This window comes from Varanus komodoensis, unplaced genomic scaffold (genome assembly GCF_004798865.1).
Source record: "Varanus komodoensis strain SLA01 unplaced genomic scaffold, ASM479886v1 scaffold4, whole genome shotgun sequence".
NCBI classification, from domain to species: Eukaryota; Metazoa; Chordata; class Lepidosauria; order Squamata; family Varanidae; genus Varanus; species Varanus komodoensis.
Genome location: NW_025335941.1, coordinates 45445698 through 45464867, shown reverse-complemented (window position 1 = coordinate 45464867; position 19170 = coordinate 45445698). Strand labels below are relative to the sequence as shown.

General features: G+C 40.1%; 1 protein-coding gene across 2 annotated transcripts in view; it reads right to left on the bottom strand.

The window, feature by feature from the left end:
- The window catches only part of FLT1 (fms related receptor tyrosine kinase 1), a 147655-nt gene that overhangs the window by 116503 nt on the left and 11982 nt on the right, over positions 1-19170 (bottom strand). For both annotated transcript variants that reach the window (XM_044441355.1, XM_044441356.1), the window contains exons 2-4: positions 11388-11484; positions 10897-11120; positions 2722-2846 (exon numbers count right to left, since the gene is read on the bottom strand). In XM_044441355.1, the coding sequence (XP_044297290.1) occupies positions 2722-2846; positions 10897-11120; positions 11388-11484 (446 nt within the window). The remainder of the gene's footprint in view (positions 1-2721; positions 2847-10896; positions 11121-11387; positions 11485-19170) is intronic.

Below are 19170 nucleotides of genomic sequence, written 5' to 3'. Positions count from 1 at the left end.
TTAAAGTTATGATTCAATTAAAGTTACACTTGGGTCCAAACCAAAACGATGGGTTAACACACAACATTCTCTTGTTAGCAGCCATAATTGTTAATAAAGCAAATCTATTAGTGTGGTAAATCGTAGGTTGATATATCTTACTGGATTTTTTAACCTAATTTCCAGAGTCATACCACTCTTAATGATGCACAGAAGCAGTACCGAAAGCTTATAAATGAGAGAAAACTCTTCTTTTTAAATAGCTTCGCACTTGATCACACACCGCAAGACAAATCTTGGTAGGTGGGAGTTTAAACTGTTCATAAAATTCCATGTGATATCCCTGGCTGAACATACAAAACATACATGCAAACAAACAACAAACCAATCCTTCAGTTTATGCAGATTAAGCAGTTGGTGTTCTTAAAGATTTAAAAACTTTACCACACAAAAAGAAAAAAAAGTGGAACAAATACACAAGATGCTTAGCTTGCATGCCATGAAGAAAAATGATCTGGTAGCTGTTGCTCCCGAATTGGTCAGAATAAAAACAACCAGAAAAGTGCTTGTTCTGCTATTCAGAATATAGTCTGTTTTCTCAGAAAGCTTAAGAAAGACCAGTGCTCTGTTTTGCACATACTTAATCCCATCAATAGGAAGATTGCCTTCAGAAAATCTTTAGTCATGGTCAAAGTAAAATGAGTCTCCTTATACATTCAGGGTGATGACCCTATTATGTTCTCCAACATTCAATGTATATGTTCAGAAAGAAAATAGAATAAGGCAGTTTAAAAACACAGAGCAAATAAAAAACTTGCTATATATCCAAGCAAATACATCCACGAGAAGTGATGAAGGAGGGAGAAGGGGTTGATCCTGGAGAATGTTTCAGAGGATGATGTATAGACCTATGTGTTAAGGCAACTTCAGCAGAAGGCTGATCAGAAGACAAAAGCTAGGCTTGGACTGCAGCTTAACTTGCTTCTCTTTGGTGCAGGAAAAGTTTGTGTTGCTTACAGTGGGCTGTTTTCAGATGCAGCTGGATTATTGTAAAGCAAATGGACTCATCCTCTGATCAGATAGGTCTTCTTCACACCTTTCTTCACTTCTCTGAGGCAGTTCCACAATAATGTGCAAAACAGAGCAGCCTTCTAACTTTCTGTCAAACCTGGAGACTCGATGCCTTTCTTCTAGTTCCAGTGATTAAGATGTGGGAATATTTGCTTTTCTACTTTATAAAGGCTTACTGAGGAAATAACAGAAAGCATGGTTTGCCAGTTTTTCAGATGTGTGGCTTCTGGTGAAGACTACTGTACACCAGAATTTTCCATTTGCTGATTTCGTTTAAGAATAGTCAAGCACTACAAGAATGGAAGTGGCTCAAGTTTATATTCTATTTGGGTCTCAGGATATGACTTGGAGAAATTTCCTAATGCATGGAGGAAATAACTATAAATAAATGACTGATGGTCACCAGTCATTTTAAGATATTTAAAATGGCTTCCACACGAGGCTAATTTATATGTACTAATCTATTCAAAATGCCTTGGGCAAACAACTTACCTGGAAATAAGCATGAAGGAATAGCACCTGTAGGCTCTGTCCCTCAACTTCCATCCATTAATCTGAGCTTCTCTGCAGAGTGTGCAAGCTGTAAATTCATTTCCCTTTTACAAGCAAACTGTATGCTGACTTTTTGTTGGCTTATGTATAGGCCCTTTGCTGAAAAACTGATCAGTGCATGAAGACTGAGGTGGGGAATGGGACCACAGGCTCCAATCACGTGCCCTGACACACTTTCTGGCCCACAGTATGCGCAGAAAGAAATGCTTAAAGCTGGTCCCCACTATGGTGTTCAGAGAACAAGGCTGATTTTTTTACTGTTCAGGGCAGGAAGGGAGAGAGACACAATTTATGAAGGATCCACCCTAGATTTGGCACTGGATTTGAAAGCAAAATCTAAGGAAATAACTGGCAATTCCTTTGGGTGTCTGTTCCTGCAAGCTGAGATATGACTTTTTTCATTAAATATGAGCACTTCCACCCCCTCTTCACCTTTGTTTCTCCTTTTGTTCTTGCTTTTGTCTCCCCCATGTTGAAATTTAGACTGTAAGTGCCTTGGGAAGCTTTGTTTTTGTTTGGCATGTTACTCTGTAAAGCATAATGTACACTGGCAGCACTGTACAAATAAATAATATGAATCTAAAAAGAAACACTTGCACAATGAAACCATCTAGTACAGTGTAGGCTTGAAACAGAACCGCTATCTTATTGCCACATATAATATTATAAAGAACTGCCTAGATTCACCATTCGGTACAGAATCAAAGAAGTTTTCAATAAGAGTAAATTAGATTTTTTTTCTGATATTGGTCTGTAAAACCATATGGCAAATGCAATTAATGCAGGCTTGCAGACTGGTCATGATTACTAAATTTCTGCCAGCTTGACATTTCCAACTCCTACTTTAAACATCTAAATGCCCTAGCTTGGGAGATAGTCATCAAAATCAGTCTTTCTTAGTTGGTATGGGTATATGTTGCTAAGGCAGTAATATCTCTCTTAGGACTATAGTGAAGCACACCTGATTATTTTCACTTCAGTCTGAAACGAGTTCTTCCTTGCAGAGTGAGGTGTGCAATGCATTTATCTAAATACAAACACAGTTCGATCGAATAAACGAAGTGCCATAGGTACAGCAAGCAAGGAAGCTTTGTGGAGGCAAAGTGCACATCTAGGTACCTGGATCAACGTCACACGGATATCTGGGGCTGTAACTCTGCATGGGATGATAAGCTCTTGTCCATAATTCATGAGTATCATTTGTGGTATATCTCGGTGCAGCTTTACAAATGGATTGCGTGTATCTGCGAAGGAGAATAAAAGTAAATTAAGCCATAGGAAATCATTGCACAAAATGCTAGCTAAGTGAAAGCAAGCTCCCCATCCAGTGGAGCGGACTTCCAAGCTGTAGAAATTATGGGAGCTGCAGTGCCCCACATCTGGAAGGTATGTACGCCAGCCAGAAATGGCCGACTTGCTGAGTAATTTAGGTCAGCAAATGAAGTTGAGACTACTGCTACGAGCAATTCAGAGATATCCAACAGGGACATAGGATGATTGCCTGACCTCTGCCCAGAAGTGCCACAATACTTTATTTTGCCCATTTTCTCTCTAGAGACTTGAGCAGCAATGTTGATAAATATTTCATAGAAGCAACTAAAGGGAGCATTCTTTCAGTGTGCTAGTTAAAGCTTTTCAGTAAAAAGGTAGAGGGGCTTTTACACCTGCAGTGTGTATTTGGCTCAGCTTTCATTTTTTGAATGTATCTAATCTGGGAGAAAAACTGGCAAAGCCACTAGATAGATACAGACAGACAGACAGACATTCCTGCAACTCTCCATGTTCTGTGCTTTAATCTGATAACCAATTGATCTCCCTGCTAGTATATAGAAAATAGTGTAGGCTGCAAACCTGTGCACATTTCTTTGAACTGTCTGCCTGCTGGAGTCAGTAAGGTTTAGTTTAGAGTATGCATACATAGAACCAAGCTGCAAAAGATTACCCAAAGCTCTATTTGGCAAGCGCATTTTGCATCACAGAATAGCCATTGAAGTAGCTCCATTCAGTCCAGTGGTAGTCAGGCTGCAATGCTTGCCTGAATACATTTTATTCAAGAGCAATTTGAATTTGCTATTAAAGAGCCCATTTGCACACAGATGCACTCCTATAACCTGGATCACATTTATTCACATATCCAAAATAGTTTCATCCCTGGATGCCGTTTAAGCTGTGATTGATATCTAGTGTCCTGTGATTGCACTCCTCTTTTTCATTTAGGTTCATTAACCAGCAAATATTGGTTATTGGGCAGATGATAAATAAATAAGCAAGCAAGCATGAATTCTGCTTTTCAAGAGAATTTTCCAAACAAACACTTCCATTACTTCATTTGCACAGTGAATTCATGTAAGCTGAATTTGGCATCATTGCATTTTTAAGCACAGAACATTTTGCTCTCATGCTGTCATACGGTGGGTCATTTCCAACACTGCACTAGCAAAAAACATGACAAGAGTTGGCACAACTGCTAGCAGAACAACTAGCAAAACTAATGTAAACAACATCTAGCTTAAGGAGGGTGGAACGGGCTGTAAGTGCCATGTGGACTGCCGTACAGAATAACTTGCTGAGCAACCTGCTCAGTGCAAAGTACTAAATCCGACACTACTGACATCAACACATGTAAACCATCCATAAACACCTGAGCCAATATACTTTTGGGCTGCCATCCTATACCTACATTCCTGGGGGTGGGCCCCATCGAATGCAGCGGGTCTGACTTCTGAGGAGGCCTGCGTAGGCCTGCGGTGCGTGGAAGGCACCAGGGCAAAGCACGTCATGTGGGCTCTGCCTCACTGTTTCAGGTGAGTTGTGCGATGGCATGAATTCAACAGGACTGCTTTCACAAAAGGCACGATCTCTCAGATACATGCATGCATTTGATTAGGCAGGGCGAATGTTTTCGTTCTGAAGGGAAAGCCTTGAGAGATTGTATTTGATGTCAGCCTGAATTTGTATGGGACAAGCAAGAACTGTACTTTTTTACAAAGCATTCAAGAGGGTCACATCCAATAAACTGAAATGACTCTTCAAAGAAGCACATTTGACCTGGAAAAGAATGCACATTGGTCAGAAAATAAAGGCGTATAGCTATTGTTATTGCCAAGGTCTATATATTTAAAAGTATCAAAAATAACCCAACATTTCCTTCACAATATGATTCAAGGAAAGACTGAAAGTTATCCTGTTTGTACTATTGTAAAAGAGATACTTTTGTTTTGGTTTGTTTTTTGCAGTGGTTGCAGTTAAAAAAAGGGGTCACCCGCTCCTTGTATCGCCAGTGAAATGGTTACTTCTTACTACTCCCTGAAGACTCATTCATCCTTGTCACAAAATAAAAAGCTATTTTCCAAACCCAGCAAACTTTGCAGAGCAGTTTCCTGTATGCATAACCTGTAGGCCATTATAAGTATGAGGAAGAGCTGCCCTAAGGATTACGGTAGTGTCTGCAGACACAGTGTCACCACTGGCTGATGCCAATAATGTACTAGCAGGGGTCATCTTGAACCTTGCAGCCTTTTTAAGAGGGACAGGAAACTGGTACAATAGGTGAAGAACATTCTCAGTTTAGCGGATGTATTCCTGCCTCTGGGCACACACCGAGGTGACAGTCATGGGCTCCTGAATGGCATTGTCTCACTCCAACAATACCAATCACTGTATCCATTTAAAAGTTACTTTTCCTTCCCATTATGAATCACACTTCCACATCCACATGCATAAAGCCTTCCAGACCATTCCACACTAAAGGGTCTACAGTCCTTCCCCTCCCACCCTCGCACCTTCACTTTACTTTTGATTAGAGATGAATATTTCTCTCTGTTGTTCATGGGCTTCTTATTCATCCTGTGTCCCAGGACATTAGCATGCAGTGTTTAATACAGTAGGGAAGTCAGGAAAAGAGAAAAAGAGAAGTCCGGAAGCTGACCTGGGGAAAAACAGGAACTGAGGGAAATTGGGAGAGATTGGTGGATGCATAAAAACTATTTTTTTCCATGGTGGACAGGCTATTGGACTTTCAAGTTCTACCCTTGTGATCATTATAGCTCTCATGAAAAGCTGCTTAGTATATCAACATATGCAGGGCTCTTACTCCTCTCATGACATTGTATTTTATTTTAAAATAAACTTTTTAAAATAGAGACAATAAAAGAAGAACGTCCATCATAATATAACAAGACTATTGAGGATCCAAGCTTATTGACTGTGCTTCCAACAGACAAACAGCTGATGTGAGCCATCCCGAGGCTATGTAGCAATGGGGACAGCATATAAAAACTTTAAATAAATAAATAAATAAATAAATAAATAGTTCCAAATTCAGAGCCCTCCCCCTTTGCTGTGTCCTGCCAACAAAAGCCAGACAGGGCAAGACAAGGTAAGACACTATTTCACCTCTATTCCCTTCAAGATACATGTGGAGGGCCATTTGTGAAGGCTGTCTATGCACTTGAGAAAGTTGGAAAATCATCTGGTACTCACTGTTCTGTTTACCTCAGTGTAAAATCAAGGGCCCCCAGTTTGGAATAGGACCACTGTAAGCATGCATTATTATAATCATATTATATTTATAAGCTGACTTTCTTCCTCTTGCAAGTAACCGAAGTTCTGGCTTACTGGACTTTCCTCCTCTCCATTTTATCCTCACAACAATGACCCTGTAAGGTAGGTTGAGCTGAGAGTCTGTGATGGCTCCAAAGTACCCAGTGAGATTCATGGCTGAGGCAGAACTAGAACCCAGGTCTCCAGAGTCACACTCCAGCATTCTTAACCACTACACTAAACTATCATTTATTTATTTATTCTTTATTATTTGCATTGATATACAAATACTAAATACTATACAAATGCACATGATACTAGACTATCATGTGAAATGCAGTTCTGTAACCACTGTACTTGGCGACATTTTCACCAGCAGCAATGGAAACCTTTTGGATACTCTAGACACAATATGCAGAAGGATTAAAATGAGAGGAGCTCCTTAAAAATACCATCAGAAGATATACTCATATGATCTGCCTGTAAAAGATGCTAACCCATGAACGGAATGCAAAATACACAAGGATTGATCCTGAGTATTAGTGGCACAATTACTGCATCCAGCAATAAGTGCATTTCAAAATCACATCAAGACCTGTGAAATCAAAGCAGAATCCAGAAAAGTGAAATAACTTCTACTTTTGACACAAAGTCTCATTCCAGATAGCATGCCTAACATTTTAAACATAATTTTGAACTCAAAACATGGTTTGTGTTTCCAAACAATCAGGCAAGCTATGGTTTCAAGCTGTTGGTTTGTTTGTTTAGAAAGCTTCTATGCCGCCGCATTCGCCGAAGCCTCGGGGTGGCTTACAACAATAAATAAATAATAACAATATAAAACAATATAATATAATTGGAGATGTCCTGGCCATAAAAATAAAATAAATAAATAATATTAACAATTAAAATGGCATTTAAATAAACAGGTCTTTGCCTAGCGTCAAAAACAAATAATGACGGCACCAGGCAGACCTCTCTGGGGAGCGCATTCCATAGATTGGGTGCCACTGCAGAGAAAGCCCTTCTCCGGGTACTCACCCTCCTAATATCATTCACAGAGGGTTCCCGGAGAAGGGCCTCTCCCACTGATCTCATGGGGCAGGCAGGCATATATGGATGTAAGCGCTCCTTCAGGTAACCAGGACCCAAGCATTAAGGGCTTTATAGGTCATAACCAACACCTTGAATTGGGCCCGGACTTCAATGGGGAGCCAGTGAAGCTGACGGAGAACTGGAGTCATGTGAACATAACGCCCAGTCCCCATCAGCAGCCTGGCAGCTCAATTTTGAACCAATTGAAGTATCCGGACCATCTTCAAGGGCAGCCCCACATAGAGCACGTTACAGAAGTCAAGTCGGGAAGTCACCAACGCGTGTGTCACTGTCTCCAGGCAGTCATTCTCCAGGTGATGGATCAGCCGAAGCTGAAAGAAAGTTTACCTTTAAGTTTTTTGTTCAGCCCTCCTATTGCTAGATAGACTTAACACCTCTTGATGCAGAACAATGTTCTTTGGTTTACCCATGCTGATATTCCATCAAACCATAAGTAGCAGAGATCATGTTTTGCAAACCACTTTGAACCATCATGTGTAAATTCAAACAGATTTCCTTAGCTAGGAGTCTGTTGATTGAAACTAGTTTTCCTTATATAAGAAGCTAGGATCACATGATGATCACAGAATTATGACTGGGAAAAACCTTTGAGAAAAAGCACGAATTGACTGTGGTGTCCCAAGTACCAAGCATACTATTGTGTATTATTTTAATACAATATAATAATAATACTTTTAAACTGACAGTACTACATATGGAATCTAAGGCAACTTTCCACAGATTCTCCTGTATGTGCACAAATCTCTATTTTAATTCCTTTGTTACATACTAAACACTGACTTTAATGAATTCCAAAATACATTTATAAACAGCTACATAGGTTTAGTTTTTTTGTAAAGAACTAATTAATTCCTCCAACAATAAAGGGTCTGATGTCCCTTATACATATAGACCCCTAAAGATGCTACAATTGAATATATCATCACCTAGTACTAGATGGTAACAATATCTAAGCTGGAGTTATGAAAATGATAAAAAGTAATTACCCAGTCCTATTAACTTATTGAAGTATAACTTCCACTATTAGCCCAGTTTGTCTAGTGTATACTAGAGACATTTTTGTTTTATCTTTCTTTTTTAACAGATTGTCTGTTTTAGTGTACTGAAAGGTTTTGTTAACCTTTTTTCTATTTGGTGCATACTCTAGAGATCAATATAACTGCAGGAAATGCAGAGTATTTAAAAGCCAAGGAGAGGTGACTTCCTCTATCCTCAAGATCCTGATTCTGTATTTGTAAATATTTGCATATAGCGTGCTAGAACATGGGAGAAAGCCACTGCTGACTGAACACAACATCCCGCCACAGGAAACAATTCAAGGATAGTCACAGTCTTAATTTTAAATAGATTATGTCTCAGAAAAAAGTAATTTAGGATGATTGAAAAACAAAAATCCCTTACTCTCCCAATTTGGGTCCATTGTTGGTTTCTCTCCAAGCTTCCTGCTATCCTTCTGTTCTCAGGACCACTCCTTAGTCTCTTTGCAGCTACATTACTATGGTCTGGTCACATGACCGCTGATGCCACAAACTGAACTCAGCATAGGGTTGGTCATGAATTGAAAGAGAATGCAAGAAAGGGGCATTTTCATTTTGTGAAAATATTTCTTAGGCTACAGGCGCAAGAAGAGAAAAAAGCATCCTGTATCCTTTTATACTGGCATTGAACTTGAAGGACTAACGTTTATACTACAACTGATATAGGGAGACCGTGTTTCCCATTTGAAGGTGTTCATTATTTACAGGACTGTCTGCTGCAAGTCTGGTTTAAAAGACCAAGAAGCATTCAAAGGAACTAAGTCAGTTGCCCATCAGCTGGTGCCATGTGAGCAACAGGATCAGGTCAGGAAACGCAGGTCTCTTGGTCACAAACATCTTCACTGTACTGAGGTGTTTCTATTTAAATTATAGTCATCATGTCAAAATGCCATTTCATATGCACATTCAAATGAGCCTATGCAAATGTTATTCAAATAGCTGTCCTCTTCTATCCTCTGTTTTACTGATGTAACACATATCCTCTTTTTTCGGCAGGGCAGAATATTGACAATATCCACAGAAAAACTGAGGTGTTGAAAGTAATACAGAATGGCAGAAAGTTTTGGTGAAGTGTCAGAAATATTTATTCATTTATTTATTTAAAACTTTTCTATATCATCCCATGCTTAAAAATCTCAGGATGGTTTACAGTAAATTTACAGAAAACAAATCATTAAAAGCACATTTAAAATAATGCTTTAAAAACAATATAGCATAACAGAACCGTTGAGCCATGTATAGTGTTAAGAGTATCAGATCTGGGGCCTGTTTCTATTTCCCACTTGGCCATGAGGGACTTTGGGCCAGCCAGGCCTGCTCAACAAGGTTGTTGTGAGGACAAAACAGAGAGAAGAACCATGTGAGCCAGTTTCCATTATAATACAGCTAATCAATGAAATACGGTCAGCATCCATAAATCTGAATGGGTGCACATACAGTACGTGAAAGATCTAAGCATACTCCCATGAACCCTGCAATCATCCTATCTTTACCTTTCCCATTGACTCTGATGGGAAAATCATGTGGGTATAGCCATCCAGATTGTAGACAAGCAGTAGAATAGGCTGATAGGTATGACTCAAGCATTCACTAACTTGGTAATAAAGCATTAATTTCCTTGAATCCATAACATTGCTCTTTGACATTCCGGTGTTCTTTCTTTTGGCAATGATGTGGCATTTAATGCCTTTCACACACCTAGTGACATTATTCTAGCAAAGAAATTACTTGAATATATCTTTGGTACTGTTAGATATGGCTCATACAATATTCTAATCACTTCAGAGACACACTTCTGGTCCATTTCCTTTCCGATAAGGCAAGCAAAATTCCACATGCCTTTAGCCTTTCCTGTTCTTTCTTTTTGTCTCAGGCTGGCAAATAAAATACTAACTCTTACTGTGCATTTTGTTGCATCCTCACATTAGCCAAGTGGCATGTGACACAGGAATGTTGGGACTGGATTTACCAGTGTCTTTTAAAGATCTTATGCAGCTGAAGAGGATGCAAATTTGACTGGAATTGCTTAAGGAAGATGCTTCCCTTCACATCATTTTCATAAGCTAACTCATATAACACACAACCCATCGGGCCCCCTCTTGCTCACAAAGACAGGTACCTGTATTTCCCTTTTCTCCCAGCTGGTGTATCAGTGGTCCCCCTCAGGGTGATTTAGATTGGAAACAGATACAGGAGAGATCATGAGTCAATGCTCCGCCACACCATGGTCACAATTATACCTGAACTGTGCATGTCCTTCTATAGCATTATAGCATTTATAGCATTGTATAAAAAGGCAGTGGGAGATCTGACCACTAGCCTTATCCAGCCCTCAATGGTATATTTTTCTGAATGTGTGCCAAGCATTTTCCATGACCAAAGAAAACAGAATGGTTGGGAAACCTGATTGCAGGTCTGTTGTTTTGACCCTAAGTCACCCAGTGGCAGAAGACAATCTCCGATTCGTTTCAGCAGAGCATTACTAGACGTTCTAGATGGAAGCACTTCATGATTCATTCACTTATATGCATAGCCCTTCTTAGCTGCAATGGAAATGTAGCATTACAGAGAAGTATTTGCTTTAAAAGGGGGATCTTACCATTAATAAATACGTATATTGAGGATATGGTCTTCTTTCTTACAGCACTTGAGGATGGGTATTTGCAGCTATAATGTCCTGTGTCACTTGCTTGAGCTTGGTTTAAGGTCAGGCTGCTACAGAACTGTTTGTCATTCCTTCCACAACTATATGACGATATACTGAGTCGTTTGCTGTCTTTACTCAGACTTTCAGGTGTAGACCATGAAAGGGCCACTTCCCCACTGGAAATGGAGATAAGAAAACCAAATTATTTTAGTGCTAGAATTATACGGAACAAATTCCCAAGTTTTCATTTTATTGCATCAAGCTCTTTCAGGATCTCCGTATACAAGATCATTCCCCAGAATCAGAATAATAACCCATCCACGCCTATTAAACTATGGCTGCTATCACCCTTCCAATAATGGGTTCCTCTCTCAACCCACTGCAGTTTCAAGCTAGAGCAAGGGCATATTAACTGTAGGCCAAAACTGATCCCAGTTGATTACCTGCAGATGATGTTTAAAGTGTCTCCTTCTTGTATGACATGTTGCATTCCTGGTATATTTAATTTTGGACCTTTCCATTTGGACCCTGAACTAGATCCTGGAAAACAAATACAAAACATTATTAAAACCAGTGGAAAACCTGCAGAACTTTGTAACCATTCACATTCATATGCCTTTAATTAAGACAGCTTCAGTCACTCCACTCAGTCCATACCATGAAAACACTGTGGACGATATGGTTTACCTAGATTTATCTCAGTCTAGATGTAGGCCTACAACTGGTACTGAAATGCCATAATGGATGACCTCCATTGGAGGAGAGACTGAGGAAGTATGACCCTATTGAGCCTCTTAGTTCTCATGGTGGCTTTTGAAAAGTTCCACCAAGATATCTTGGGTCACCTCTGAGATCTCCATGAAGGTCCTGTACCTGCTCTGCTGAGATGCTACAGACTCTTCCTGGTACTCTCATTGAGTGTTGTGCACTGAGGGGAAATGTTCACTTTGCTTGGTGAAGTCACAGGGACAGCCACCACTGTACCTTCACTGTGTCAGCCATCGCTGATCCTTGCATTCCATGCCTAAGTAATGTGTGACTAGAAGAGTTCTGAAGGATGCTATAGGAATGCCTACTACAGGGCTGATATGTATGAGATGGTTAGTAAAACTAGTCTGTACTGCAGAGGATGTCAACTTTACATGCAACCACTTCTACTTTTGGTGGCCTGCTAATATGAGAACAGTAGTACTTTAAGCAAACAGCAGGAAATGAATTACTTCTTGAACATACTACAAAATAGTCAGGAAGATAAAGGCATGTCTTTACAGGTATATGAGCTATCACCATGTGAAACATTTTATGAAATCTTTGATCTTCAGATAATTTAAATAAAAGCCTCCCTAACTACGTGAATTTTGAAGTAATTTTCTTCTCTGTTTCTACATTTTATATTGTAAAATAGCTTAGTGAAAAAGGCAGATTCTATGATTTCAGCTTTTTTCTTCTTTTATTGAAAGAATCTTCTCAAATAACACCTTTTCCCCTTTTTGCTTGCTATATCAGCTTTACTCCGTCTTCTAACAAATTGACTGGAACCTCTCATAGATTTTCATTCATTTTCTTCACATGCCCTAGTAAGGGCAGGCAGAGGTCAGAGCACAAGCTTTCCATGAGGATCTCAGGTTCAATTCCTGGAATCTCAAGTTAAGGCTCGGAAAGAATCTTGACTGAAACCCTGGAGAGCTGCTGCCAGTCAGTGTTGATAATACTGGGTTAGAGAGACCAATGGTCAGACTCATTATATGGCAGCTTTCTATCTACAGGCTGCATATTGTATTAATACAGGGGGATGTTACAGCCACTAGAAATCTTATATTCCCCCTCTCCAAGGATGGCCTGGAACTGTAGTCTCGGGTGCCAGCAGTCCGGCAACATCAATCACCTTGTGCTAGGAGAAACGATTGAGATACAGTTTTTCACTGTACTCACAGTTGTTCCTTCTAGTGCAAGGACAGTGCTGGATCCTGCCCCATGTGTGCTTTCTATATTAAACTGGTGATCGGGGATGTTTTGGACAACTACTGTTATCAATTATCTGAACGTTCAGGAAGCATCTTGACTTTATAGTTGCTGCCAGTAAGTGAATGAAATATATATTCGCCCTGGTAACTATGCCATTTTTAACAAATGACTTGAAGTGTGCAATTTCAGTATCTTCTGCACAGACTCATGGAGATACCTGGATTTATATATCAACATAGCAATCAATCTATTTACATACTGCACCATTTCCCTTTAAATATATACTAACTATATGAACTGGAACCTACAGCATTATTCCCTGAAAGCATACCTTATATTTTATTCATTTTTATATTATGATGAACGATATTGCAAAATTAAACTTATTAGCATCTCACAAGCATTTTAATAACCCTGTCTCTCTCTTTATGTTAGTTTGAAGCACATGTAGGGTTAAATCCTTGAGTTATTCAGTTCAGAACTTGATCAAAATTCAACACAATCAAGACAGTTTTCACTTCATAGCACTTCTGATCAGGCTACTTGTGGCTGAACCCCACAATAATATTGTTAATATCTGAAGAAAATTTGCCAGGAACTGGGCAGCTCTCTCATAGACAGGTCAAACTGTCCCCTCAGTGCAGGATCAGTGGACAATCAAGGGAAGCAACAGAGGGACTGGAATACGGAGAGGAAGAATAAGTCATGGCAAAGAGCAGATCATGGAGGGAAGAGACTCTTCCCCTCCTGTTTGCTCCATGAATCCTCCTTAGGTCAGCTTCGGATGTCACATTAAACACAGGTTAGCCCTGTGGAAACCTGCCTGCTGAAGTCTGAGGCTCCATTGCTCCCCCAGGACCAGCCACGCCCTGAATGAATCCTGGTCAGATTGTGTGGTATGGTGAGGCTTCTGCAGCTACTGCGGTTGCTACCGCACTGCCGCTGCTCACCCACTGTGGCAAATGCCATAGCAAAGAGCTGCCAGCAAGTATCGGGGTGTAGCACTGCACCCCCTTCCGAAGAGGACCAGAGCAAATGATCTGGAGGATGGGATCTTAGAACCCTTAAATGTGAGTCCAGGCAGGCAGCCAATTCCGAGAGCTGGGTGAACTGCTCTAGCTTTTGGAGAGACGTCAGAGTGATAGATCAGGCCTCTCTGGACTGTCCCTTTGGCCTGAGTGAGGCACTGTGAGATGGCCCCGGAGACTGTCAGGAAGGACCCCTCAAAGCATGGCATGCAGGACGGGGCAGCTTTCCAGAGACTGCAGCCAGGTCGCCCACGAGAGGAAGGGCTGGCAATAACGGCAGTGGGCAAGCAGTTGTGACAGCAGAATGCGAACGGCAGTGTCCGTCCTCCTACCTCAGGCAGGGGAGCCTCTTGTGCTGGGCTCTGCCTCTGCTCCTCAGTGTCGCTTAAAAGAACAGACCGGAAGCTTCCACTTCTCGGTTTAAACTAACCACTATTTGTATGTTTGAACTGGGTCAAACATTTGTTCAAGCCAGTTTGTTTATACCATGGTTTTTAAAAAAGAAAGCAAGTCCAGAGACAGGAAAATAGTTGTTTCTGATGTTGGCTTGTTTGAATGAATCAAGTTGAAGCAAACCATAGTTTCTGGTTCAGATTTAACGACAAACTGCAGTTATGGTTCAAGCAGATGAGTTTAAGCAATGTCAAAAAGGAAAAATGAATCCATTTCTATGCTAAATGCCATTGACTTCCTATATCCAATGGATCAAGGCATTATCAAATCACCTTTACATGCATAACCAGTCAGTGAAAGACCAAAAGAAAATTCTCCATTTACATTAGAAATTTGATATAATCTTACTACTACCACCATATCCTCTAAAAACAGAGTCAAATACATAAATATTTGGCCTTGGTATTCACAGATAGAGCTATTTCCACACACCTTTTAATTATTTAATTATTTTAGTCAAAGCTTGTACATGTTTACTCAGGTGTACGTCCAATTATTTTCAAAAAGGTTTACTCCCAAGAAAATGTACATTTGGTTGCAACTGTGCGATACAATCCTATGCACGATTTCTCAAAGGTAAAACTGACTCTATGGAATCAGACTTACTCATTAGTAAGCTTGATTGCTCAGCATTATTCAGGACTAAAATTCTAATATATAAGGCATTTTCTAGGAAAAAATACTGCCCTAAAAGTGTTATGTTATGTTAATTCTCTATGGCTTAGAGTCCAAGCCAATGAACAGAAACATGCATCATATAAAAACTGGCAATATTTTTCTAGGTTTTGCTTTCTCCTAATGTATTTGTTTTCATACCAGCCATCCGTCCTGGCTAAAATGGATTACCGTAGACAGGAATATAGTAATGGCTGATAAAACCTGAATGCACATCACATTTCCATGGCCCCTAGAAAGCATCCCATGGGCCACAAGATTGCACAAGAAAACACCCCCAGGGTTTTAGAACTCCAGCCTCAGGAGACTTCCCCCAACTTCAGGGCCTTCCCACTGGCCTTGCTGTGGAAGGTCCCTCATCGGATTCCAAACTGATTTACTGTAATGAGCACACAAGTTATGAATGAGATTGAAATAAATGCAACAGCTGGTTGACTGTAATTAATTCTGCTACACAACCAGAATATATAAATGAGGAAAAACCTGTGTGTGGCTTTTTAAAACAAAAGTATTAAGGAACAATACTGTATCTGTTCCCACATCTGCTGCTAAAAAGGAACAGACCTTAAACCAATTAATTATTATTATCATCATCATCATAGTTGTCGTCGTCATCATGATTTTACTATTACTCTCAAAAATCTAGGACTTTATGTCATTGTTATCTAGACTCTGAAAAGTAGTACATCCTAGAGGTTCTCATTTACCCTTAGTAATGTACATGGATAATCTCAAAGGCTCAATACTGTGAGACTGCAATTTCTGTCATGCTAGGAATATATTCAGGGCATGCTGTGCTACTGAAAAAGCAAAGTAAACCCAAACTGACCCAAACCCCAGTGACCTTTTAATTAATAAATAATATTGATTCACAAGGGGCAGTTTTGAATGGAGGAGTAGCGGGAAGGGAGGGAAAAAACCTTTTACCCACCAGCTATTTTTTTCTGTTCCAAATCACTCCCCAAGATGCTTCCTACAGGAATCCAAACTAATGCTTCCCCTCTGGATGTCTAGATCATTTTCTCATTTGTTAACTTTAATCCCCGCCCTCCTTTTCTCCTACTGGAGCATAGCAAGGGTTTGAGCCATTGTCGGGGAGCCTGTTATTAGAGAAGTGGGATCCTCCATCTCAAGCAGTTTCTAGCACTCCAACCATTTTGTCACAAGTATGACAGCACTTTTGGCCAGACTACCTAGCCAGCCAGATCAGCCAAACAGATTCAAATTATGTGAGGGTGAGCTATAATGCATTCCCATGCATGCTTACTCAGGAGAAAGTCCCACTACATTCAGTGGGGCTTATTGCCTAGTAGGCATGCATATGATTGCAGCCTTAACCTATAGTTGGGAAAAGTAAAAGAAATCAATAGACATTGTTCATAAGACCAGCAATTTTGTCCCTAGTTATGTATACTTTGAATGCAATCTTAATCCAATCTGTTCCATGGAGCAGGACAGTACACAGAATATCTCACAATAGTCAATTTATGAACTGATAATCTTTGAAGAACGTATACTAACCAGAACAGAAGTTTTCACATCCACTCAACACATTTTCCTAAACTGCAGTCACCTCGGGAGCAGCTCCCTTTTGCCTTGGACCAGCAGGCACACAACTCAAAGGGGAAGAGAAGCACAACCCAAACCATTTATGGATTTATAGTATGACCTAAAATATTGCTTAAAAAATGTCATCAAAAGATCCCAGTGTGGGATAACAGCAAAGAAAATTTGCTCTAAAATTATAAATCCACAACAAAAAATACACGATGCAGGATAAAATTAGTATTGACAAGTCAAACCAAGTATGGTCACTTTGATCCCAAAACCTGGGAGAAAAACCAGGTCTTGATTTGGGGCCAAAGTGCAGCCAGTATTTGTGCCAGCCAGACCTTTGGGAGGAGGAATCCCGTAACTGTGGTGCTGTAGTCAAGAAGGTCCTCTCTCTCATCTCCACATAATCACTTTCTCTGGTGGGATGGAGAGGAAGTCCCTGTTGGCATACCTTAAGTGTTAAGGTCAGAACCACTGGTCGAAAAGCATTCTGTATACTGCATGGCAAACATAGGAAGCTGTCATGTTCTGAGTTAAACCATTGATCTAGTATGCCCAGTACTGTTGACATTCACTGACAGCAGGTCTTCAATTTTCAGCCAAGAGTTTTTTCAGCCCTAGATAGAGGGACTGGTAACTGAAACTGGAACCTTCTGCATGAAAAGGTATACTGCCACTGGGTTTCAGGCTCCTTGGTGCTCAACTGGTCATGCCAACTGGATGAAGAGCCAGTATTTGTAGGTTCCACCCACAGATCAAGCAAAGGAATACCACGCTCCCATTCCCACAGATTGCTAAACCAAATGAGTAACTCCCTGTTTATATCATGGGTGGAACCAACCTAAGCCCTAAATCTCACTGGGTTCTTAGGATTCTCTGAGTAGCCATTTTGTAAACAGTAATCCTAGTGGCAGCATGGAATAATTATTGTCTTTCATTGTTTGCTCAGAGATACGCAGAAATGGGTGCATAGCCCATGGCCAGACCAGCCTACAGACCACTGGCTTTGTGCTCAGTTGATGCCAGCATGTACTCCTTTGCCTCCTTCTGGTAATGATTCATGTCTCCATAAAGAAACCCAGCTCCAATTTGGAGAGCCGTTTTGTACAGGCACCCCTAAATAAACCGAGTTAGCCCTCTACTGAAGACGTTCACAAGAGCAATCCCTTTATCTTTACTTACAGCAGTACTTACAGAGCTTCATAATGACAAAGCTAACAAATCTAATATTTCTCCAATGGGCATCATATGCCATTTCCCAATGACATAACCTGCATCCATCTGAAGGATCATTAAACATACCTTACACGTTCTGTTTTGTATTGCAAAACACAATTGTCTGCCAGCCAAAATGAGAAATTAAATTAAACAACTGCTATTGGAGTATGCATAAGAAACAAGAAAGATTTCATGGGTAGAGTGACCTGTTCAGTGGATTAGTACCATAGAGGACTATTCTCAGCTGGGGTTTCTAGGTGTAGTATGATCGTGAGCTTATTCACTGAGGTCTGGAGCTCTTGAAGGATGAAAGGATGGATGGATAGACATACTGCAAGCTCATTAAAAATGAAGAAATCAAATTCATATGAGTTTTGCTCAACTGGTTGATTAATTTGTTAATTAAATTTACATACAGGCAAAATAGTATTTCTGAGACAAAAACATATTTTCTTGTTCTTAGATGATAAGGAAATGTATTATAGTAGCCATCATTTCAGAATAACAAAATTTTGTGGCTGCTTTTAATTTTTTTAGTGAATGATCCTATGGCTCCTAGAAATTGTCTGAGGATGATAGGATAGTTTGGTTCTCCAGGTCTGAGAGCGTGCTCTGACCACAGAACTGGAACTCCAGTTTCCTTCTCCACCATGCCAGCATGAAAGAATGTGTTTGCTGCTTTCTGGAACTGAAAATGTGACTTCCGAGAAGTGGGTAAAGGAGACATTGTGGCGCAAAGGGATTGGAAGAGCGTGGAGTGGCCAAAATAAGTGATAGTCTTCCATCTGTTCATCTGTCCTTCCTTCCTTCCTTTGCCACCCGCACTCACCATTACTAATTCAGCCAGATGGCTCAGAGAAACGTCCAGTTGAATTTGTGTGTGTTTTAAGGAGCAATAGGAGGTAAAATTGCTTTTGCTGGCAGGGCACAGGACTCCAATTTAAATGTTGAAATAATGGCAGGCAGGCAAACTGGACATTGTACAAGAAACTCCTTGTATTCTATTTTGTTTAATCATAAGAATTAATGACAAAGTTTCTGATGATAAGCTATCACAAGATAATTGTCATCCAGAAAATATGCAATCTCATTGTGACTTATTTTATTTTAGTCTGAAATATTTAAGTAAATGTTTACCTTTCATTCAAAACATTAAAGTTAATAGATTCTTGTCTCTTTTATGTTCTACCACCCCATTTTGTAACCATGCTTTGTAACAATGTACCAGCCTTCCCCATTCTCACACCCTCCAGATATATTGGGTTATTACTCCCATCATCCCCAGCAAGTAGAGCCATTAGGTTTCAGGTTGAAGTCTGCCTCTTATCCTCAT